At 45.3% G+C, this 25,228-nt stretch overlaps 1 protein-coding gene across 1 annotated transcript in view; it reads right to left on the bottom strand.

Moving 5' to 3' along the window:
- Window positions 1–25,228, bottom strand: part of LOC144673226 (uncharacterized) — a 91,158-nt gene that overhangs the window by 20,796 nt on the left and 45,134 nt on the right. Inside the window, 2 exon segments of the mRNA XM_078535166.1 lie at window positions 8,327–8,836; window positions 17,787–18,458. Of these exon segments, the coding sequence (XP_078391292.1) occupies window positions 8,327–8,836; window positions 17,787–18,458 (1,182 nt within the window).

Genomic DNA, 25,228 nt, shown 5'->3' with positions numbered 1-25,228 from the left:
AAGTTTGGGGTTGAAGGAGAGAGTTTTTATATATCTACAATGTATCCAGGACTTTGACAGAATTTCACAAATTCTCAACCTCCACCATCTCGAAGGACCAGGTAACTCAGGGTAACTCAGCAGCTCCTGGGGATCCAGACTGAGGTTGAATGAATTTAAGAAATAGGAGCAGGAATAGGCCATTCAGCCCTTCGAGCCTGCCCTGCCATTCATTCGGATCACGGCTGATCTTCTACCTTAGCTGCACCCTCCCCATATCCCTTAATTCCCTTCGCATCATGTATGTGAAGACCATCGCCTCCAAGTTCCCCTCCAGGTCACACACTGTCCTGAAATGTCTGATATCCAGTACTCAGTACACAGCAGGCCTGGCAGTATCAATGGAGAGAGAAATAGGTGTGCAGAATGAATTACAGGGAATAAAAATGGTGAGTCTGACGGTCAATATAAGCTTAGAATTGGAAGAGAAATGGATGATAGCGCAGGGAAAATAATTCCTGAATATGAAAGATACTGTGGGATACTCCCCCTGTTTCCTGGCCCAGGATGGCTGGACATGCATCCTGCTGAACATTGGCCCCCATTGTGGTCATCATCAGTCCCTCGATCTGAGAATGACGTCTCCTCAGAGTTGTGAGTTTCCGCCATGGGTGTGTGACTGAACAGACCAACAGATCTTTGGACACATGGGGCAGAGACATCCCATGAGGTAGTGGGATCCAGAGTGCAGGATTTGCTTCCTTTTCTTTCCTACTGTGCCTTATCAATCAGACATTGGGACGCAAAGGGTATTGCAACTTGATGGACAAGTTGTCTCCATTCTGAACAATGGGGAACAAGCTCCTCCTAGTCATTCAAAACATTGCCCCCTACAAAGATGGCGGCCGCGCATGCGCTCAGCTGCCCACGGCCCCCAATAAAGATGGCGGCCGTTAACCTGGTCCGATCGATGGGAGTTGAGACCCCGCTCGGTGCAAACGGGGGAGCGGGAAGTTCTTTTGGGAGGTTTGCAGATCACACAAAGTGTTTACGAAGTTGCCTCGCCCATCTGCCAGGTCCATCGCTCCCTCCCTACGGCTAGTTACTTCACTTACCGATTGTTGCTCCGAGAAAGAAGAGTCTCTCCATTGCCATTACTCACACTGCGCATGCCTCACTCCCAGCCCGGCCCCACCCCTCATTCATTCCGATTGGCTGGAGGACCAGCTGCTCCTGCTCGGTCCTCCAGTCTCGCCCCCTCTTCCTATTGGTCCGGAGCTGCCGTCGGGGCATTGTGACGGTTTCAAATGGTGAGAGCGGCCACAGACTCAGCCTGACTTGCTGATTCTTGGCAGCATTTTCTGTTTGGGAATTAGAGCTAGAGATGGATGGTCAGTTCCCTTCTTTGCTTCATGCGAGGTCTTCTTAACAGAGACTTTGTTTTCTTTCATGGAATAAAAGAGACAGTAGAACGTCGATACAAAATTGGCTGAGGGTAAGAAACTGAGAGTAATGGTTAATGGGTATATTTTGGGGTGGAAGAAGGTTTGTCGGGGAGTTCCCCAGGGGTCGCTATTGAGACCCTTGCTTTTCCTGATACATATAAATGATCTACATCTTGGTGTGCAGAGGGCAATTTCAAAGTTTGTGGATGACACAAAACCAATTGTAAACCACAGACCCAATCCACGTTTGCATGGGGGTCAAGCAAGGCTGGTTCAGCGCACTGACACTCTTCTCACTCTTCCTTGCTGCAATGCTCCATCTCACCCTCAGCAAGTTTCTCGGTGGAGTGGAGCTAAACTGCAGAACAAGCAGGAACCTGTTCAACCTCCGCCAACTTCAGGCCAGATCCAGGGTTGTCCCATCCTCTGTCATTGAGCTGCAGGATGTAGACAATGCCTGCGTCTGTGCACACCCTGAGGCCAAGCTCCAAGCCATCAACAGCACCTTCACTGAGAGCACGGGCCATACACTGAACATCAGCAAGACAAAGGCCCTCCACTAACCCAGTTATCAAAATCCAGAACGAGGCCTTGGACCACTCTCCAAACCTTGAGAGGCTACTGTCAACAAGAGCAGACATCGATGATGAAGTTCAGCAGACTTAACATTTCAAGTCCATATGACCTTTCTTCAGCTCTGAAGAAGGGTCATACGGACTCGAAATGTTAACTTTGTTTCTCTCTCCACAGATGCTGCTCGACCTGCTCAGTTTTTCCAGCATTTTCTGTTTTTGTTGTCGTGAACCTTCACCGCTGTCCTTGTGCTTTTAGATGGTAGTGGTCGTGGGTTTGGAAGGCGCTGTCAAAGGAGCCTTGGTGAATTCCTGCAGTGCATCTTGTAGATGGTACACACTGTTGCTATGTTGCATCGGTGGTGAAGGGAGTGAATGTTTGTGGATGTGGGGACAATCAAGCAGGCTGTTTTGTCTTGGATGGTGTACAGCTTCTTGAGTGTTGTGGGAGCTGCTCTCATCCAGGCAAGTGGGGAGTATTGCATCACAATCCTGACTTGTACCTTGTAGATGGTGGATAGGCTTTGGGGAGTCAGGAGTTGAGCTACTCGTTGCAGGATTCCTAGCCTCTGACCTGCTCTTGTAGCCACAGTATTTATATGGCTAGTCCAGTTCAGTTTCTGGTCAATGGTAACCCCCCAGGATGCTGATAGTGGGGGATTCAGTGATGGTAATGCCATTGAACGTCAGGGGCGCTAGTTAGATTCTCTTTTGTTAGAGATGGTAATTTCCCGGCACTTGCTACTTGTCAGCCCAAGCCTGGATATTGTCCAGGTCTTTCTGCATTTGGACATGCACTGCTTCAATATCTGAGGAGTTACGAATGGTGCTGAACAATGTGCAACATCCCAAACATCCCCACGTCTGACCTTATCTTGGAAGGAAGGTCATTAATAAAGAAACGGATGAATGTTGGGCCAAGGACACTACACTGAGGAACTCCTGCAGTGATGTCCTGGAGCTGAGGTGACTGACATCCAACAACCACTACCTTTGTCCTTTGTGCTAGGTATGACTCTATCCAGCAGAGAGTTTTCCCCCTGATTCCCATTGACTCCAGTTGTGCTAGGGCTTCTTGATGCCACACTTGGTCAAATGTCACCTTGATGTCAAGGACAGCCACTCTCACCTCACCTCTGGAGTTCAGCTCTTTTGTCCAGATTTTAACCAAGGCTGTAATGAGGTCAGGAGCTAAGTGGCCCTGGCGGAACTCAAACTGGGCATCAGTGAGCAGGTTAGAGATGAGCAAATGCTGCTTGAAAGCACTGTTGATGACTCCTTCCATTACTTTACTGATCATCGAGAGTAGACTGATGGGGTAGAAATTGGCCAGATTAGATGTGCCCTGCTTTTTGTGTACAGGACATAGCTGGGCAATTTTCCACATAGCCAGGTAGATATTAGTGTTGTAGCTGTACTGGAACAGCTTGGCTAGGAGTACGGCAAGTTCTGGAGCACAAGCCTTCAGTACCATTGCTGGACTATTGTCAGCGCCCATAGTCTTTGTACTATCCAGTGCCTTCAGCCGTTTCTTGACATCATGCGAAGAGAATTGAATTGACTGAAGACCGTCATCTGTGATGCTGGGGATCTGCGGAGGAGGCCGAGATGGGACATCTACTCGACATTTCTGGCTGAAACACTTCAGCCTTATCTTTTGCACTGATGTGCTGGGCTCCCCCATCATTGAGGATGGGGATATTTGTGGAGCCTTGTGAGCTGTTTAATTGTTCACCACCATTCATGGCTGTATATTGCAGGATTCCAGAGCTTAGATCTGATCTGTTTGTAGTGGGATCGTTTAGCTCTGTCTATCACTTGCTGCTTTTGCCGTTTGACACACAAGTAGTCCTGTGTTGTCGCTTCACCAAGTTGACACTTCATTTTTTAGGTATGCCTGGTGCTGCTCCTCCTCCTGTACTCTTCATTGAAGCAGGGTGGATCCCCTGGCTTGATGGTAATGATAAGGTGAAGGATATGCCGGGCATGAAGTTACAGATTGTGGTTGAGTACTATTCTGATGCTGCTGATGGCCCACAGCACCTCATGGATGCCTAGTCTTAAGTTGCTAGAGCTTTTAGAAATTGATCCCATTTAGCACCGTAGTCGTGCCACACAACATGATGGGGGGTATCCTTAATGTGAAGGAGGTACTTAGTCTCCACAGTGACTGTGCGGTGGTCATTCCTACTGATCCTGTCATGGACAGATGCGTCTGCGGCAGGCAGGTTGGTGAGGATGAGGTCAAGTATGTTTTTCCCTCTTGTTGGTTCCCTCACCACCTGCTGCAGACACAGTCTAGTGGCTATATCCTTTAGGACTCGGCCAGCTTGGTCAGTAGTGGTGCTACCGAGCCACTCTTGGTGATTGAAGTCCCCCACCCAGAGTACATTCAGCGCCCTTGCACCCTCAGTGCTTCCTCCAAGTGTTGTTCAACATTGAGGAGCACTGATTCATCAGGGAGGGATGGCTGTACATGGTAATCAGCAGGAGGTTTCCTTGCCCATGTTTGACCTGATGCCAAGAGACCCACAAACGATGTTGAGGACTCCAAAGGCAACTCCCTCCCGACTGTACGTCACTGTGCTGCCACCTCTGCTGGTGATGGTGGTGTCTGGGACATTATCTGTGAGGGCTGATTCTGTGAGGATGACTGTTGCTTGACTAGTCTGTGGAGGCAGCTCTTTTGACACTCGCCCTCAGATGTTAGTAAGGAGGACTTTGCAGAGTCGACAGGGCTGAGTTTGCCATTATCATTTCCAGTGCCTATGTCGATGCTGGGTGGTCCTTCCAACTTCATTCCTTTTTTGAGACTTTGTAGCAGTTTGATACAACTGGGTGTCTTGCTAGGCCACCTCAGAGGACATTGCTGTGGAGTCACATGTAGACAGATTTCCTCCCCCTGGAGGACATTAGTGAACCAGATGGGTATTTACAACAATCGACAATTGTTTCTTGGTCCTCATCAGACTTCTAAATTCAGATTTTTATTGAATGAAAATTCAAATTCCATGGTGGGATTTGGCCCCGATTCCAGTGTCAATACCACTACATCATCACCTCTCAGACTGGAAGGCCTGAGACATGAACAGACTGCAGAGATGTTGTTGCAAGGCTCAAAGTAGGGGGTAATGGAACTGATTTTACTGCTGGCTGTTTAAAGTGGTACAAATATCACTCCTGATCAACCAATCACAACTGCTCTTTGAAAGCAGCACTCTAGGCCGAATGGCCTCTTTCTTTGCTGGAACTCTCTGTCATTTTATGTTCCCCAACACCACGGATGCTCTTTCCCAGTCATTCTGCCATTTTCTAACCCATTCTATCGAAATGTACTTTGTTACCTTGTGTCCTGTCTTTCTGAAGTCAAGACCCGGAGTGAATTCAGTGAGGAATTTCCTTGTCATTTCTAGCAGGAGATTCGGAAGCAGACCAGTTGAATGATAGTTTAAATGGTGCCGACCCTTCACTGCAGCTCATTGTGTTTTTGAGTGGAGATGATTTCTGTTTGTTACAAAGCGCAGGATGATCTGATTAACTGATGGAGCAGGTTTGAGGTTCTGAATGACCCCTTCCCACTCCTTTGAAACAAAAACAAGAAATGCTGGAAAAACTCAGCAGGTCCGACAGCATCTGTTGGGAGAAAGACAGAGTTAACGTTTCAATTCTGTATGATTCTTCTTCAGAGCCACACGGACTCGAAGCGTTAACTCTGTCTTTCTCTCCACAGATGCTCTCAGAGCTGTTGAGTTTTTCCAGCATATTGTGTTAATGTTTCAGATTTACAGCATCCGTAGTATTTTGCCTACTCATTTGACTTTGCTGTCGTTCAGTGGCAATACCAGTGAATGACATGATTAACAAACTTTATTAATGTGTTTGTGTGGTCGAACAACCTAAGGTGCTGGAGTACAACTCAGAGTTTCTATGGAAACTTGGGTTTGAATCCCAGCACTACGAAACATCCTGGTGATCTCTGTTTTGGGAACCGCAGCAGCTTCATTGGGACAAACTCACATTAAATCCAGGGCAATGTGCCTTTTTTTTTGATAGGAAAAACGAGGAGAGACAACATAAATATGAGTTGCTGTGGGGAAAAGGCGGGGTGTGGAATTACAGTGGTTGAATTGCTCTTCCAGAGAGTCGGCTTGTGAACGACATGCTGAATGTCCATCTGATGTAGCCGTCTATGATTTTATACAAACATTAGTGACGTCAGTGCAGGTCCTGTATTCACGATGGAGTGGATAAGGTGACAGGTTATGAATGCGCTGGGGTCTCCACAGGTAGGCTGGGATCCTGCCAACTACTCTTCTTATCATTCCTGAATTTTACTGTGTGCCTGCAGAGTTAATTATTGGTTAAATTGAATAAAAACCACCCAAAAACCTCCAGTTTTCTCCAAATTCCATTCGTCTGCAAGCATTCAGAAAAGCTGCAGCCTGAAATGGAACAAAAACGGAGCCAGGTTGGTGTTATGCTTGCTTTCTGGGTGTTTGTCTCTCCTTACAGACAAACCCATGACCTCTGTCATTCTCGGTGTATATGTCTGTGTGTGTTCCTCCGTGTGTGTCAATGTGGTTGTTTCCCATTTTGCAATCCAAATATCCACGTTACCTTTATGGCTTTATATTAAATGGCACAGGAACAATGAAGAGCAGTTTTAAAAGATGCAAGAGAAGGTTTATTTCTGTTTTATTTTTTGAGTGGAGACATTTCAGCTTCTAAGTGCCCAAAAGTTTCAAGGTGGAGGATGGTGGAAATTGTCACTGAGCAACATTTAACCAGACAGACACCGAGTCCTTGTGGTCAAGTGGTTAAGGCAATGGACACATTGAGAGGATGAATTGGTAAATACAAATAGACCAAACTGAAATCCCTCGGACATTGGGAACTGTTTATACTGCTGTTGGACGTCTCAATGAACAGGAAAATAAAAGTTCAATCACAAATGTTACAGGAACGGATAGGTTATAATCACCAGGAAAGGCTGAACAGCCTGAAGCCCTTTTCTCTAGAAAAGAGAAGGCTGAGAGATGACCTGATAGAAATAGGATAAAGAATGGAGTTGGTAGCTGGGGAATTAAAATAATGGCTTCAATCTTCCCAATATTGAATTGAAGGAAATTTCTGCACATCCATCACTGGATATCAGACAAACAGTCTGATAATTTAACCATAGTGAAGTGGAGAGAGGTGGTGGTGAGGTAGAGCTGGGCACTGTCAGCGTACATGTGATAACTGATACTGTGTATTCAGATGATGTCGCTGTGGGGAACATGTTGATGAGAAATAAGAGGAGGCCAAGGCTGAATCCTTTGGAGACACCAGAGGTAACTTTGGGAGTGGGAAGGGAAGACATTCCAAGTGAATCCCTGGCTATGATTAGATAGAGAAGCATGGAACCAGGAGAGGGCAGCCCCACCCAGCTGGACGACAGTGGAGAGGTGTTGGAGCAGAATGGTGTGGTCAACATTGTCATAGGCTGCAGACAGATCGAGAAGAATGAGAAGAGATAGTTTACCTTTGTCACAGTCACATAGGATGTCATTAGTGGCTTTGATCAGAGCTGTTTCAGTACAGTGGCAGTGGCAGAAACCTCATTGGAGGGATTCAGACAGGGAGTTCTTGGAAAGACAGACATGGGTTTGGGAGGTGTGAACATGTTCAAGGAGTTTGTAGAGGAATTGGGGATTGAAGATGGGTCAATACTTTGCCAGGACAGTAGAGTCAAGTAATTGTTTTTTGAGGAAAGGGTGATGATTTGAAGGAGAGAGGGATAGTACCAGAAGAGAGAGAAAATTGAACAATATCAGTCAACATGGGGAAGTTGGGGGATCAGCAGTTTAGTGGGAATAGGGTCAATGGTGCAGGAGGTGTGTCTCATGGACAAGATGAGCACTGAGAAAGCAGGATGGGGGATGGGATCGAAACTAAAGAAAGATGTGAGTTCACGGCTTGGACAAGGAGGAACGTTATAGAGACAGTTTGTCCCAGTGGGCGAGTGAGAGGGAGGGAAGCAGCAGATCAGATTGTCCCAATCATAGTCACAAAGAAGCTCCATGAGCTCCTCACACTTGTTAGAGATGAGGATGGAGGAGGCAGACGAGAGAGAGAGCCCTTCAAAAGGAACTAACTTATGTTAGAGACGTTGACAAGACTCGAAATGCTGTATTTAACGCAAAGATATTTTATTTGACCTTATCCAGAACTTTAGCCCCTGTAACTGGGCTGGAGTTTATTATCAACAGCAGAAACAGACCCCAATGAACATGGTTCAGTCCTGGATGTGTTTAACAGCAAAATGCTGTTTGTTATTTGTGAACTCACCGGCGTATCATCAATTGGGATGACCAGATGAGTCCCTTCCCACAGCTGAACGGCCTCTCCTCAGTGTGAATTCGCTGGTGTCTCAGCAAGTGGGATGACTGAATGAAACCCTCCCCACACTGTGAGCAGGTGAACGGTCTATCCCCAGTGTGAACTCGCTGGTGTGTCAGCAGGTTGAATAACTGAGTGAATCCTTTCCCACACTCGGAGCAGGTAAATGGCCTCTCCCCAGTGTGAACTAGCTGGTGTGTCAGCAAATGGGATGACTGAGTGAATCCCTTCCCACACTTGGAGCAGGTGAATGGCCTCTCCGCAGTGTGTGCGCGCTGATGAGTTTCCAGCTGGGATGGATAATTCAATCCTTTCCCACAGTCCCCACATTTCCATGGATTCTCTCCAGTGTGACTGTGCTTGTGTTTTGACAGGTCGGATGATCGGCTGAAACCTCGTCCATACGCAGAACACGTAAACGGTTTCTCCCCACCGTGAAACGCGCTTTTATCTTTCATGCTTAAAATCCGATGAAATTCAGATTATGACAAATTGTGCAACATGGTCAGATCTGATGAAATGTTGGGTTTCCCGATTGAAAATCCTGGGAAAATAGTTTAAGACAAATGTGAATGAGAGAGAACCCACAATAACACAAAAACAGGTTGTGAAATTGAGCTGAATGAATCTGGGAATTTGTGGGGGCGATTCCAGGAAAAAGTGACCATGAAAACTCCTGGATTGTCATAAAAACCCAACTGGGTCACTAATGTCCTTCAGGGAAGGGAACCTTACAACTGGTCAGGGACTTTACAAAGCACCAGCACCTATTAGAAGGAATAGAGAGGGAGATCGGAGAGGCAGGGGGTGAAGGATGGGGTTTTATGCATCTGCAATTCTACCAAAGTCTCCCAAACCCTCATTCTCCACCACTTAGAAGGACCAGGGTAACAGGTGAATGTGAATACCATCACCTCCAAGTTCCCCTCCAAGTCACACACCATCTTGACTTGTCTGACATCCAGTACTGGGTGAACAGAAGTTTCCTCCATTTAAATTTTGGGAAGATTGAAGCCATTGTCTTCACTTCCTAACCATCAATGCCATCCATCTCTCTGACAACTTTGAGGCTGATCCAGGCTGTTCACAATCTTGGTGTTATATTTCATCCCAAGTTGAGCTTCTGAATACTTATCACTAATTCTGCCTGTTTCCATCTCAGTAACTTTGCCTAACTTCACGCCTGCCTCAGCTCATCTGTTCTGAAACTCATCCATTCATTTTTCCCCTCTAAACTGGACAATTCCTAGCTGTCCATATAAAGATGGGGTCATTCAAAACTCTGCTTCTGGTGTCCTTGCTTGCAGTAAGGCTCATTCATCCAATGCCATGGTTCTCATTGAGCTACATAGGCTCCTGGTTAAGCAACATATCAATGTTCAAATTCTCAACCTTGTTTTCAAATCCCTCAGTGACCTCGACCCCTCACTATCTCTAGAATACCCTCAAATCTACATCCCTCCCAGATGTCTGGACTCATCCAATTCTGGCCTATTGAGCATCCCTGATTTCAATTGACCCACCATTGGTGGCCGTGCCTTCAGATCCCCAGGCCATAAGCTCTAGAATTCCCTATTTAGACCTCTCTGCCTCTTCCTCATCCTTTAAGACTCTCCTTACAGCCTACCTCTTTGACCAAGCTGTTGATCATCTGCCGTGATATCTCCTGATGTGCTTCAGGGTTAAATATTCCAATATACTTTGGACCATTTTATTATATTTAGCTTGCAATATAAATGCAGCTTGCTGTTGAATTGGACTTATATCATCATCATCAGTCAGTGATCCATCCAGCTCCATCTGGCCCACCACTACCGCCCACCACCCCCTCTCCCCCCACCACCACTTAAACAGTATAAATTTCATCACATTTCACTTTTCTTGAGCTCTGAAGAAGGGTCATATGGACTTGAAGCGTCAACTCTGTTTCTCTCTCTTTAGATGCTGCTAGACCCACTGAGTTCTTCCAGCATTTTCTGTTTTTCTTTCAGATTTCCAGCATCCGCAGTATTTTGTTTTTATCGTACCATTGTGGGAGCACCTTCACCACAGTGACTGCAGTGGTTCAGGAAGAAGGCCCACCAACACCTGACCAACAGACAACTGGGGATTGACAATATCTGCTGGTCTTGTTAGTGACACCAAATACCAAGAATGGAGTTAACAATAAATCTGATAAAAGGGCACTTTAGAAATACTTGTTTCCAAAACAACATCCTTAAATTGAATGGATAGTGTCCGTTTAGCAACTCGATCACCCCCAGAATCTACCTCCCGTCACAGTCTCACATTGGAAATTGCTGGGCCTGACTGGTTTCCAAAGTCCTCGGGGTTAACCCCAGCAGCTTCTCCTCCAGCTCTACTCCAGCTCAAAACTGATGCAGCAAAAAGATCCCCATTCAACACCCACCCTAATTCAAACCGGCTCCTATCTGGTCTGTCTGTGTTTCTGGACTTGGTTCCATAAAACAATAAATAGAAAGCAAAGTACTGCAAGGCTGGATCTGAAATTAAGAGATAGACTATTTTAAATATCCAGCAGGTCAGGCAGCATGAACAGATTAAGAAACAGAAGTAGGAGCTCAGGTCGCTGACCTGCCTTCAGGCTGCACGAAAACTCTAGGCGACGGCCGCCAACTAATGGCGGGCAATGTTCCCACAATGCTATGCGCCCCAGAAACCGCTCTATCTAAAAGTTGTTAATTTCCTGATCGAAGGTCAGTTGCCGCAATCGGCAGGTGGCAAATATGGCGCCGGGAGAGTCAAGGAGGTGAAGAACTGCAGCAAAATACAGGAGAACGATCACCCGCCATTATTACAGAACAATAAGCCGCGCATCTGCGCTTGCGCACCCACACCAGGGCCGGGACTAACAACTGTCCCGCATCCAGAATCACCGGGACCTGCAGCCTGGAACTGGGAGTGGGAGAAGCGGGAAGAATGAGGAGAAACAATATAATCCAACACTCACAGCAACCTCCAAACCACCTCCATTCCCGGGATAGTGAGACAGAGCTTAGAAACACTCACCAACACGATTCCAGTGAAACTTCCACGAGGAAAAGGGGGAGCAGTGACTGCCTGCTCTGATAAAGCCCCAGACATGTCACTCAAACCCCCCAACTCCGCCCAGTTGATAGCTCAGCCTACCAGCTTGCAGCTTCCTGCACCTTAACCCCGCCCGGCCCAGGTGTGGGACAGTCCAAGGTGAGTCCTTCGTGTGACCAGGACAGTGGGGGAGGGGTGACCTCCCACCCTGTGCTTTGTCCCAAATGGCTCCATCACCCCCTGCCCCAGGGCCCACTAAACATTGCATGCAGACGGCTGAAGGACCTTGGATATCCTCACTGACCTGCACAGGTACATTATGCTGCACCCAACCCCCGATACACTCTGTAAACAGGTTGCTTTTCTTTTTTTCTGCTGCCCCTTCGCGTAAACATCTTGTTTCATACAAGTTTTGATTAAGACTTGTTCAATCATGTTTAATTGCAGGGCTATAGGGCAAAGGCAGGGACGTGGCATTAGGTAAATTGTCCCTTCAGGGGCCTAATACAAACACGACTGGCTGAATGGCCTCCTTCTTTGCTGTAACCATTCCATGATTCTCTGACTTGTCTCTATCACGCTGCTCCATTCAAAGTGATTCCCACCTTCTGCTTTTGTCCCTGTCTCCCTGTTTAACCAAATAATTCCTCCCCATTCCCCTGCTCACCCTGTGCAGTGTGTATGTCAGACGTCCTCTGGACACCTACCCCCGCCACCACCCCGGCCCCTTCAACCATCAGTAGCTTTCTGCTTATCTGGTTTTAGTTTAAATTTACAGAATTCCTGGATTTAGCTTCAAACTCGCCTTAATTGAAATCAGCAAAACTGAAAATTTTTGTCCCACACAACAGGATAGATTCTTGTGTTTAAATTCAGAGCCAAAAATGCAGTTACTGTCCTCAATTAAAGAGGCTCTTCATTTTATTCCGCACCAGACCAGCATCTAAAACAGTAAACATTATCCTCCCAGACCCGAATATAAAACAGTGAACATTATCCTCCCAGACCCGAATATAAAACAGGGAACATTATCCTCCCAGATCCGAATATAAAACAGTGAACATTATCCTCCAGACCCAAATATAAAACAGTGAACATTATCCCCCAGACCCGAATATAAAACAGTGAACATTATCCCCCTAGACCCGAATATAAAACAGTGAACATTATCCCCCAGACCCGAATATAAAACAGGGAACATTATCCTCCCAGACCCGAATATAAAACAGTGAACAGTATCCCCCAGACCCGAATATAAAACAGTAAACATTATCCTCCCAGACCCCAATATAAAACAGTGAACATTATCCCCAGACCCGAATATAAAACAGTGTACATTATCCCTCAGACCCGAATATAAAACAGTGAACATTATCCCCCAGACCCGAATATAAAACAATGAGACTGGAGTTTCATGAGACCGAGACTTCTGTTATCGATGTGGCAAATTAATTTTGGACAATCTCTAACTTTACAAACTCTCACAGTCTACAATCCCGGCATGAATCTGAAATTGCTGGAATTCCTCAGCAGGTCAGGCCTTCATCTGTCGCAACAGAAACAGAGTTAACGTGACTGCTCTGTGACCTTTCATCTGACCAGAGAATATATAGAAATCTAACAGTCCATTACCAGGTCAAAAGGAGACACTTTACAGACTTCGGGTATCAAAATTGAGTTCAACAATTTTCTTTCACACTCTCTGCCCTCATTGTTTTCTTGTTTATTTGAGTCCTTTTATTCCTTTCTCATCTCTATCATTATCTTCACGTTACATTCAGAAAGTTATCTTGCCGTTCACACCTCATTTCGGCACGTCTTTTGTGTTGTTAATAGTCCCATTGCCACTCCCTTTGACCTTGCATCATGAAACCTTTTGTCAGTTAATCTCTCCCACCCTGCAGACTTTCATAGACCTTTCCTTCTGTTCCTCTTCCATCTCCCCCCTTTCAATGGCTCACAGGCCTGAAACGTTAATTCTCTTTCTCTCTCTACAGATTCTTCCTAACCTGCTGGGTGTTTCCAGTTTTTACTCTTTTCATTTCATGTTTTAAGCATTGCAGTAATTTTCGTTTCTCCATTCCAAGCACTCTACCTGACATTATTAACAATTCAATTCAGTTATTCATAAATTAATTTATCTGTACTTTATGTCTTGAAATCTGATTAATTATTGAGCTATTTATCAGTTATGTGTCTTTAAATTTAGTTACAATTTCACAACTCCTCACATTCTCCTCACGCTTCCTGGCACTAATATTAAATCCTTAGTAATCTTAAATGGAAGGGTCAGCCCAGCATTGACAGACCAGTCAGTTTAACCTCTTGTGTGGGAAAGCATTTAGAAGCGGCAATTCAGGTTAAAATTACGCCACTTGTACAATTTGTTCAGAACAATCGTGTTGAACTAAATTTCTTGAGTTTTTGATAAGGTAACAGAGAATGTTGATGAGGGTAACACGGTTAATGTGCACATGAACTGCTAAAAGGCATTTGATGCAATGCCAAGTAAAAGGCTTGTCTGCAAAGTTAAACTCCATGGGGCAGAGGCAGCATTGGCTGCGTGACAGGAAACAACACGCATGGTGAACATGGAGCTCTGTTGAAGGGTCATGAGGACTCGAAACATCAACTCTTTTCTTCTCCGCCGACGCTGCCAGACCTGCTGAGTTTTTCCAGGTAATTCTGTTTTTGTTTTGGATTTCCAGCATCCACAGTAGTTTTTTGTTTTTATACGCATGGTGAACTGTTGTTTTTTTCAGATTGAGGAAAAGTATACAGTGGGATCACAAGGGGTCGGTGGTCAGACCACTGATTCCTTGATATATATTAATGATCTAGACTTGTGTGTGCAGAGAAACATTTCAAAATTTGCAAATGACACCAAATTTTCAAGTTCTGTTTACAGTGGGGAGAATGGTGATAAACCTCAAGAGGACACAGACAAGATGGTGGAATGGGCAGACAGGTGGCAGATAAAATTTCATTCAGAGAGGTGTGAAGTGATTCATTTTGGTAGGAAGAACCAGGAGCGACAATATAAAATAAAGGATACAATTGTAAAAGGGTGCAGGAGCAGCGTAATCTGGGACTATATGTACACAAATCATTGAAGATGGCGGGGCAGGCTGAGAAAGCAGTGAATAAAGCATGTGGAATCCTGGGCTTTATGAATGTGGGAATAAAGTACAAAGTCAACCAAGTTAGAATAAACCTGAATAAAACACTGTTTTGGACCCAACTGCAGTATTGTGTCCAATTCTAAGCTTTAGGAAGAATGTGAGGCATTAGGGAGTGTGCAGGAAAGATCCACAAGAGATGGGAGCTTCAATTAGGTTCAGTGAAGTTAGGCTTGTTATCCTTAGAAGGGGAACCGTTCTCTTGCATCTTTTCTGGACCCTCTGCCTTCACTTCCTTCCAAAATTGTAGCCATTCAGTGGCGGTGGTGTTATAAACTTTCTTTCATGGAATGTGGGCAGGGACCGCATTTGTTGCCCTTGAAGCAAATGCTTGCCACACCATTTCAGAGGACTATTAAGAGTAACCACATTTCAGTGTGGATCTGGAGTCACATGTAAGACCAGGTAAGGACGGCAGATTTCCTTTCCGAAAGGACATTTGTGAACCAGATGGGTTTTTATAACAATCGACAATGGCTTAATTGTCACCCTTATTGAGACTCGCTTTCAATTCCAGATTAAATAATTGATTTTTAATCCCTCCAGCTGTTGTGGTGGGATTTGAACCCCTGTCCCCAGAGTATCAAACTGGTTGTCTGGATTATTAGTCCAGTAACATTCCCACCGTCTTCCCTAATATATATTTTATGTATACATTGTTTAATCATGTTCCCACCTTTCAGTAACAATTGTTGAAATGTCTGCTCCACACCCACAGGGTTTCATCTGTTTCAAGTCACAAACAGAAAGGTCCAGTTTGCTCCTGGAGTTTGAGACAAATCAGTTTTCAGAATGATGCAGAGTTTCAGCCAATGAGGGAGATCCGGACTCAGCCCCGCCCCTCATTCACTTTGATTGGTTGGAGGAGCAGCTGCTCCAAATCGGTCCTCCAGCCCCGCCTACTCCTCCTATTGGTCCGGAACTGCCGTCAATCAGCCGGGCATTGTGAGCTGACAGGTGAGAGGTCAGTGTCGGGGGGCGGGGTTTACAAATCCCGAATGCGGCCCCAGAGCCGAATCTGAACCAATGAACATTCTCTACTCTCACCATCCGCCGCTTCCGGCTTCTCTCCGGCACCAACCTCAAGCAAAGAGAGCAGGAGGCTCCGAGCATGCGCTATCGACTCGGACAATCCACGGCAGATAGAGCGGTTTCTGAGGCGCATGGGATTATGGGTATTCAGGCCGCCATTAGAGACCCAGTCTCAGTTAATCTTTGTCTGAATCTGGGAAAGCAAGGGGAAGATTCTGTTCGCATTTGTGGAAAGAAATAAAAAACAATTAATGTTACGGACTCGAAACGTTAACAGATTTTTTCTCTCTCCACATATACTGTTAGGCCTGCTGAGTTTTTCCAGCATTTTCTGTTTTTGTTTAAGGCTTCCAGCATCCGCAGTATTTTGCTTTTACTTTAAAGTTGTGAAGTCACCTGAGCCAAGTGAGATGCACCCAAGGGAGAAATAACAGTGGAAGTTAGAGAGGCATTGACCATAATATTTCATTGTGCCTTAGACTCAAGTGCCGAAGGACTGGAAAATTGCAAACGTTCCACCCTTGTTCAAAAATAGGTGTAAGGATAAGCCCAGAAACTGCAGGCCAGTTAGTTTAACTTCAGTGGTGGAAAACTTCGAGAAATTATAATTTGGACGAAGTTAACACTCACATGGACAAATGGAGGTTAATTAAGGGAAGACACCATGGACTTCTTATGGGAAAATAATGTTTTATTAACTTCCTGGAGTTTTATGAAGAGGTAACAGAGAGGGTTGATGAGGGCAATGCTGTTGATGTGGTGTACATGGACTTTCAAAAGGCATTTGGTACAAGGCTGCACAACAGACTTTTACGCAAAGTTGTAGCTCATGGAATAAATGGGACAGTAGCCACATGGATACGGAATTGGCTCAGTGGAAGGAAACAGAAAGTAGTGGTTAATGGATGTTTTTCAGGCTGGTGGAAGGTTTGTAATGGCGTTCGCCTGGGGTCAGTATTGGTACTCGGGCTTTCCCTGATATATATTAATGACCTAGATCTTGATGTAAAGGGAAACATTTCAAAGTTTTCAGAAGATGCAAAACGTGGAAGCATTGAGAACAGTGATGAGGACAGTGCAGAACTTCAAAAAGAAATAGACAAGTTGGTGGAATAGGGCAATCGTGTGGAAGATGGAGTTCAATGCAGAGAAATGTGAGGTGATACATCTTGGTAGAAAGAACATGAAGGGCAATATAAATTAAGGGGCACAACTCCAAACGGGTTGAAGGAGAAAGGAAAGAAAGGAACCTGGGTGTATATGCCCATAAGTCATTGAAAGTGGCAGGAGAGTCATTGAGAGGGTGTTTATTAAAATATACAGTATCCTGGGATTTACTCATAAGGGCATAGAGTACAAGAGCAAGGAGGTTATATTGAATTTATATAAGTCATTAATTTGGCCTCAGGTGGTTTATTGCATCCATTTCTGGGCACCGCACTTCAGGAAGGATGTGAATGCATTGGAGAGGGCACTGTAAAGATTCGCAAGCCTGGCTCCTGGGAGGAAGAACAGTGCTTAGGAAAGTGAATTGGAGAAATCAGGACTGTTTTCATTAGAGAAAATAAAGTTTAGAGGAGATTTGATAGATGTTTTCAAGTGGGGGCTGGACAGAGCAGATAAGGAGACACTGTTTCCACCGATCAAAGGACTGAGAACAGTTCTAAAGTGATCTGTAAAAGAATCAACAATGATATGAGGAAAAACTTTTCACGCAGGGTCTGGTATGCTTTGTGTGGGAGTGTGGTGGAGGCAGGTCCAATTGAAGCATTCAGGAGGAAATTAGGCTGTTATCTGAAAAGGAAAAATGTACAGGTTTATGGTGAATAGGCAGAAGAATAGGACTGGGTGAATTGCTCATTTGGAGAGCCAGTGCAGATACGATGGTCCAAATAGCCTCCTTCAGCGCCAAACCAAATCAGTGATTCGGTAAAAATTGATAATATTCGATAAAAATAAAAATTGAATTGAATGTGTTAGAGATATCAAAACGACTCAACACACTGTGTTTAATGCAAAACTGATTTATTTGAATTACATACAGAATCTGTAACTAGGCTGGAGTTTATTAACATCAGCAGAAACACACTTCAATGAATATGCTTCGGACAAAAATATCATTGGCAACTAAATCCAACAAGAGCAGTTACTTGTGAACTCGCTGGTGTCTCAGTAGACTTGATAAGGGTACAAATCCCTTCCCACACTCGGAGCAGGTGAATGGTCTCTCCCTGGTGTGAACTCGCTGGTGTTGTAAAAGATGGAATGACTGAGTGAATCCCTTCCCACACTCGGAGCAGGTGAATGTTCTCTCCCCAGTATGAAACCGCTGGTGTCTAAGTAGATAGAATGACTGAGTGAATCCCTTCACAAAATCAGAACAGGTAAATGGTGTCTCCCCAGCGTGAACTCGCTGGTGTCCCAGTCGGTTGGATGAATCAGAAAATCCCTTTTTACACACTATGCAGGAAAACGGTCTTTCCCCAGTGTGAACTCGCTGATGCTTCAGTAGGGAGAATGAATAAGTAAATCTCTTCTTGCACACAGAGCAGGTAAATGGTCTCTCCCCAGTGTGGACTTGCTGGTGTCTCAGCAGGCTGGATGACTGAGTGAATCCCTTCCTACACTCGGAGCAGGTGAATGGCCTCTCTCCAGTGTTAGTGAGCTGATGAATTTCCAGCTGGGACGGGTAATTGAATCCCTTCCCACAGTCCCCACATTTCCATGGATTCTCTCCAGTGTGACTGCGGCTGTGGTTCGACAGGGCAGATGATTGGCTGAAGTCTCGTTCACACACAGAGCATGTGTACGGTTTCTCCCCACTGTGAACAGGGCTCTTAACTTCCATATTTAAATTTCGATGATTTGTGGGTTACGATAAATTGGGTGACACCATCAGATCCTGATGTTATGTTGGGTTTGAAATTACGGACTGCAAACCCTGTGAAAATAGTTTAAAACAGGCAAAAGGGAGTGAGAGAGAACCCACAAAAACACAAAGGCAGGGTGTGAAATTGAGCTGTATGTGTGGGGCCGGCACAAGGAAAAAGTGACCACGAAAGCTGCTGCATTGTCATAAAAATTCAACTGGTTCACCAATGTCCTTCTGGGAAGGGAACCTTCCACCCAGTCTGGGCCCACTCAACTCTACCAGAACTTTGGCAGAATCTCCCAATCCCTCATCCTCCACCCCTTAGAAGGACCAGGGTAGCAGGTAAATCACCTCCAAGTCACACACTGCCCTGACTTGCCCGACATCCAGTGCTGGATGAACAGGAATTTCCTCCATTTAAATGTTGGGAAGACTGAAGTCATTGTCTTCAGTCTCTGCTACAAACTCCACTCCCTAACCATCAATACCATCGATCTCTCTTGCAACTTACGAGGCTGAACCAGACTGTTCACAATCTTGGTGTCATATTTTCACCCCAAGCTGAGCTGACTTCGTATCGCAAAGACCATCTCTTTCCACGTCAGTAACTTCACTCCTGCCTCAGCCAATGTGCTGCTGAAAGTCATCAATTCCTTTGTTACCACCAAACTGGACCATTCCGAGCCAGCCACATAAACGATGGGGGTCATTTAAAACTCTGCTTCCGTGTCTTTACTCGCAGTATGTCTCCATCATCCAACACCTCTGTGCTCAGTGTGCTACGTAGGCTCTTCATTAAGCATCACCTCAATGTTCAAATTCTCATCCTTGTTTTCAAATCCTACAGTGACCTCGTCCCTCACCATCTCTATCATATCCTCCAATCTCCATCCCTCCCAGATATCTGGGCTCATCTAATTCAGGCCTGTTGAGCATTCCTGATTTTAATTAACTCACTATTGGTGACCGAGCCTTCAGCTGCCCGGGCCATAAGCTCTGTAATTCCCTACTTAGACATCTCTGCCTCTCTCTCTTATCCTTTCAGACTCTCTTAAAATCCTACCTCTTTGATCAGGCTATTGATCATTTGCCCTGATATCTCCTCATGTGCTTCAGTGTTAAATATTCCAGTATAATATTCCAGCGATATACTTTGGAACGTTTTATTCCAATCAGTGTGCTACATAAATGCATCTTGTTGTTGTTGATTTGGATATTTATCATCGCTCAGTGAAAATCCTGTAACTCCTTACCAATCAGCATTGTGGGAGCACCTTCACCACAGTGACTGCAGCGATTCAGGAAGAAGGCCCACCAACCTGACCAACAGACAACTGGGGATTGACAATATCTGCTGGTCTTGTTAGTGACACCCGAATACCAAGAATGGAGTTAACAAAAAAAATCTCGGATAAAAGGGGACCGTAGAAATACTTGTTACTAAAACAACACTCTTAAATTGAATGGACAGTTTGTTTGTCAATCTGATCCCCCCCAGGATCTACCTCCCTTGACAGTCTCACACCGGAAATTGCTGGGTCCGACTGGGTTGCAAACTCCTCGGGGTTAAACCCAGCAGTTTCTCCTCCATCACAAAACTGATGCAACAAAAAAAGTCCCCCATCCAACACCGACCCTAATTCAAACCGGCTCCTAATTGGCCTGTCTGTGTTTCGAGACTCGGTTCTAAAAAACTACATGAAAGCAAAGCTCTGCAAGGCTGGATCAGAAATTAAGAGATAAAATATTTTAAATATCCAGCAGATCAGACAGCATGAACAGATAAAGAAACATAAATTGGGGCTCAGGTCGCTGACCTGCCTTCAGACTGCACGATAACTCTCGGCGACGGCCGCCGACTAATGGCGGGCAATGTTCCCACAATGCTAAGCGCCCCAGAAACCGCTCTAACTAAAAGTTGTTAATTTCCTGATCGAAGGTCGGTTGCCGCAATCGGCAGGTAGCAACTATGGCGCCGGGAGAGTCAAGGAGGTGAAGAACTGCAGCAAAATACCGGAGGACAATCACCCGCCATTATTACAGAACAAGAAGCCGCGCATCTGCGCTTGCGCACCCACACCAGGGCCGGGACTAACAACTGTCCCGCATCCAGAATCACCGGGACCTGCAGCCTGGAACTGGGAGTGGGAGAAGCGGGAAGAATGAGGAAAAACAATATAATCCGACACTCACAACAACCTCCAATCCACCTCCAATCCCGGGATAGTGAGACAGAGTTTAGAAACACTCACCAACACGATTCCAGTCAAACTTCCACGAGGAGAGGGGGAGCAGTGACTGTGCCTGCTCTGATATAGCACCAGACCTGTCACTCAAACCCCCAACTCCGCCCAGTTCACAGCTCAACCTACCAGCTTGCAGCTACCTTGACCCCGCCCGGCCCAGGTGTGGGACAGTCCAAGGTGAGTCATTTGTGTTATCAGGACAGTGGGGGAGGGGTGAGCTCCAGCAATGTGCTGTGTCCCAAATGGTTCCATCACCCCCTCCCCCAGGGCCCACTAAACACTGAATGCAGACGGCTGATGGACCTTGGGGATCCTCACTGGCCTGCACAGGTACATTATGCTGCTCCCCACCCCCGATACACTCTGTAAACAAGTTGTTTTTTCTTTTTTTCTGCTGCTCCTTCACGTAAACATCTTGTTTCATACAAGTTTTGTTTGAGACTTGTTCAGGGCTATGGGGCAAAGGCAGGGACGTGGCATTGGGTAAATTGTCCCTTCAGAGGCCTAATACAGACACGACTGGCCGAATGGCCTCCTTTTGCTGCAACCATTCTATGATTCTCTGACTTGTCTCCATCCCGCTGCTCCACTCAAAGTGATTCCCACCTTCTGCTTTTGTCCCTGCATCCCTGTTTAACCAAGTAATTATCTCTGCCCTCATTTGTTCCTTATTTCTTTGAGTCCTAGTTTTCCTTTCTTATTTCTCCCATTTGCTTCAGGTGCATTCAGACTGTTGTTATCGTGCCATTCACGCCTAATCTAGAAACAGCTTTTGTGTTTTTAATTGTCCCATTACCACTCCCTTTGACCTTGCATTATGAAGCCTTTTGTCAGTTAATCTCTCTCGCCCTGCAGCCTTTCATAGACCTTCCTTTCTGTTCCTCTTCCACCTTTCAATGGCTCACAGACCTGAAACGTTAATTGTGTTTCTCTCTCTACAGATTCTTCCAGACCTGCTGAGTGTTTCCAGTTTTTAATCTTTTCATTTCATATTTTAAGCATTGCAGTAATTTTCGTTTCTCCATTCCAAGCACTCTACCTGACATTATTAATAATTCAATTCAGTTATTCATAAATTAATTTATCTGTACTTTATGTCTTGAAAACTGATTATTTATTGAGCTATTTATCAGTTATCAGTGTCTTTAAATGTTACAATTTCACAACTCCTCATGATTTCCCCACACTTCCTGGCACTAATATTAAATCCTTAGTAATCTTAAATGGAAGGGTCAGCCCAGCATTGACAGACCAGTCAGTTTAACCTCTTGTGTGGGAAAGCATTTAGAAGCGGCAATTCAGGTTAAAATTAGGTCACTTGTACAATTTGTTCAGGACAATCGTGTTGAACTAAACTTCTTGAGTTTTTGATAAGGCAACAGAGAATGTTGATGAGGGTAACACGGTTGATGTGCACATGAACTGCTAAACGGCATTTGATACAGTGCCAAGTAATAGGCGTGTCAGCAGAGTTAAAATCCATGGGGCAGAGGCAGCATTGGCTGTGTGACAGGCAACAACATGCATGGTGAACGGTTGCATTTTAAAATTGAGGAAAAGTCTACAGTGTGATCACAAGGGGTCGGTCGTCAGTCCACTCATTTCTTGATATATATTAATGATTTAGACTTGTGTGTGCAGGGCTGCATTTCAAAATTTGCAAACGACACCAAATTTTCAAGTTGTCTTTACAGTGGGGAGGATGGTGATAAACCTCAAGAGGACATAGACACGATGGTGGAAAGGGCAGACAGGTGGCAGATAAAATTTCATTCAGAGAGGTGTGAAGTGATTCATTTTGGTAGGAAGAACAAGGAGAGGCAATATAAAATAAAGGATACAAGTGTAAAAAGGTGCAGGAGCAGCGTAATCTGGGGCTTTATGTGCACTAATCATTGAAGATGGCGGGGCAGGCTGAGAAAGCAGTGAATAAAGCATGTGGAATCCTGGGCTTTATGAATACGGGAATAAAGTACAAAATCAACCAAGTTAGAATAAACCTGAATAAAACACTGGTTTGGACCCAACTGCAGTATTGTGTCCAATTCTGAGCTTTAGGAAGAATGTGAGAGTGTGGAGGAAAGATTCACGAGAGATCGGAACTTCAATTAGGCGAGGTGAAGTTGGTTTGTTATCCTTGGAAGGGGAACCATTCTCTTGCATCTTTTCTGGACCCTCTGTCTTCACTTCCTTCCGAAATTGTAGCCATTCAGTGGCGGTGGTGTTAAAAACTTTCTTTCATGGATTGTGGGCAGGGACAGCATTTGTTGCCCTTGAAGCAAGTGCTTGCCACACCATTTCAGAGGGTATTTAACAGTAGCCACATTTCAATGTGGATCTGGAGTCACATGTCAGACCAGGTAAGGACGGCAGATTTCCTCCCCGCATTAGTGAACCAGGTGGGTTTTTATGACAATCGACAATGGCTGAATTGTCGCCCTTATTGAGACTTGCTTTCAATTCCAGATTTAATAATTGATTTTAAATTCCACCAGCTGTTGTGGTGGGATTTGAACTCCTGTCCCCAGAGCATCAAGCTGGTTTTCTGGATTATTAGTCCAGTAATATTCTCACTGTGGCACCGTCTCCCCCAATATATATTTTTATTTATTTGTAGCCAACAGTTGAGTATTTGTCAGTATTTTGTTCCATGTGGTTTCTATTCTGAGTTTCAGACAGTTTCTGTGCCAAGTGGACGAGGTGTTTAAAGTTCATTCATTTGCCCCTTTTCCATCTCCAGGTCCGGGAAAGACACAGAGAATAATGTCCCCTCATTAAGTATCTATTGACGAGACTGAGATGGACAATTCCCACTCCCCATCTTTCCGGTGGATAATGGATGTTCCGTTACATTCAGGTTTCTCTATCATTTCATCTCTAATTTTGTTGAGTTTTTTTATTTTTATCCCCGAGACCCAGACACAGGATAACAGCCGCCATCTTGTTTCAGTAGGTAGCAGGGCGCATGCAGTAACAGTGAGTGGGCGGGGCTTCAGGGCCCCGTTTCTCAACAGGGTCCTTGTGCCCAGTAGCGGTTACACTGAGTAAGTGGTTTTTCAGCAGCTTCACCCGCTCCCAGGCTACAGGTGATGTTTGCGGCCCAGAGGACTCCATGGACCTTGTATATATTCAGGGTGAGAGGCTGCGGCCCCTGTGGGGCTGATCCGAAGCCCTTGGTGACACTTCAGCCCCACAATCCTAATCCCTGGCTGCCCAGTTAAGGGGGGTGGTGGGTGGGGTGGGGAGAGGCTGGCCTGGGAATAAGTTGGAGAATCTTCTCCTGTAACTGCTCATGGGCTTGTTTAAAACAGGAATTTGTAGATCCAGGATGGGTGACACACATGGGGGTGGTCACATTGGCTGCCAATCTCTCTTCCGTGGTCCTGTCCGTGCCCGGGTGTCCCTGGTGAGGGAACATGCGGTGTCCACCGGTACGCTTGATACCTCCCACAACCGGTGGGCACCTCAGGGTACAGAGTGTCTCATAGACACTGGAAACAACATTCTGGTTTACTTAGGAAGGTTCCCTTTGCTTTTATTGGGACTTTGTTGCTGATTTGAACTTCTTTCAGTTGGATTGGACCACATGTTTGAGTGAAGAGTGTACCAAAGAAACTCGAATTTTCTGTTTTGAATTTCTACCCTGTACTTACAGTGAAAAGTTTTGTAAACTCCTTTTACAGGGTACAATAGGGATATGATTTGCAGATAGGAAACTCAAGCCAAACATCACATCAAGATCTGACAGAGTCACTCAATTCACCAGGAAACATAGAAACATAGAAAATAGGATCAGAAGGAGGCCATTCGGCCCTTCGAGCCTGCTCCACCATTCATTATGATCATGGCTGATCATCCAACTCAATAGCCTGCTCCCACTTTCTCCCCATATCCTTTTATCCCTTTCACCCCAAGAGCTGTATCTAACTCCTTCTTGAAAACATACAATGTATTGGCCTCAACTACTTTCTGTGGTAGCGAATTCCACAGGCTCACCACTCTCTGGGTGAAGAAATTTCTCCTCATCTCAGTCCTAAAACCCCATATCCTCAGACTGCTACCCCTGGTTCTGGACTCCCCCACCATCGGGAACACTCTTCCTGGATCTACCCTGTCTAGTCCTGTTAGAATTTTATAGGTTTCTATGAGGTCCCCGCTCATTCTTCTGAACTCCAGAGAGTATAATCCTAACCGACTCAATCTCTCCTCATATGTCAGTCCCGGCATCCCAGGAATCAGTCTGGTAAACCTTTACTGCACTCCCTCTATAGCAAGTACATCCTTCCTCAGACAAGGAGACCAAAGTTGCACACAATATTTCAGGTGTGATCTCACCAAGACCCTGTATAATTTCAGCAAGACACCTCTGCTCATGTACTCTAATCCTCTCGCTATGAAGGTCAACATACCATTTGCCTTCTTTACCACCTGCTGCACCTGCATGCTTACCTTCAGCGACTGGTGTACAAGGACA

The sequence above is a fragment of the Cetorhinus maximus genome, unplaced genomic scaffold (assembly GCF_964194155.1).
Source record: "Cetorhinus maximus unplaced genomic scaffold, sCetMax3.hap1.1 HAP1_SCAFFOLD_316, whole genome shotgun sequence".
In the NCBI taxonomy this organism is placed as follows: domain Eukaryota; kingdom Metazoa; phylum Chordata; class Chondrichthyes; order Lamniformes; family Cetorhinidae; genus Cetorhinus; species Cetorhinus maximus.
This window is presented reverse-complemented; position numbering and strand designations above follow the sequence as displayed.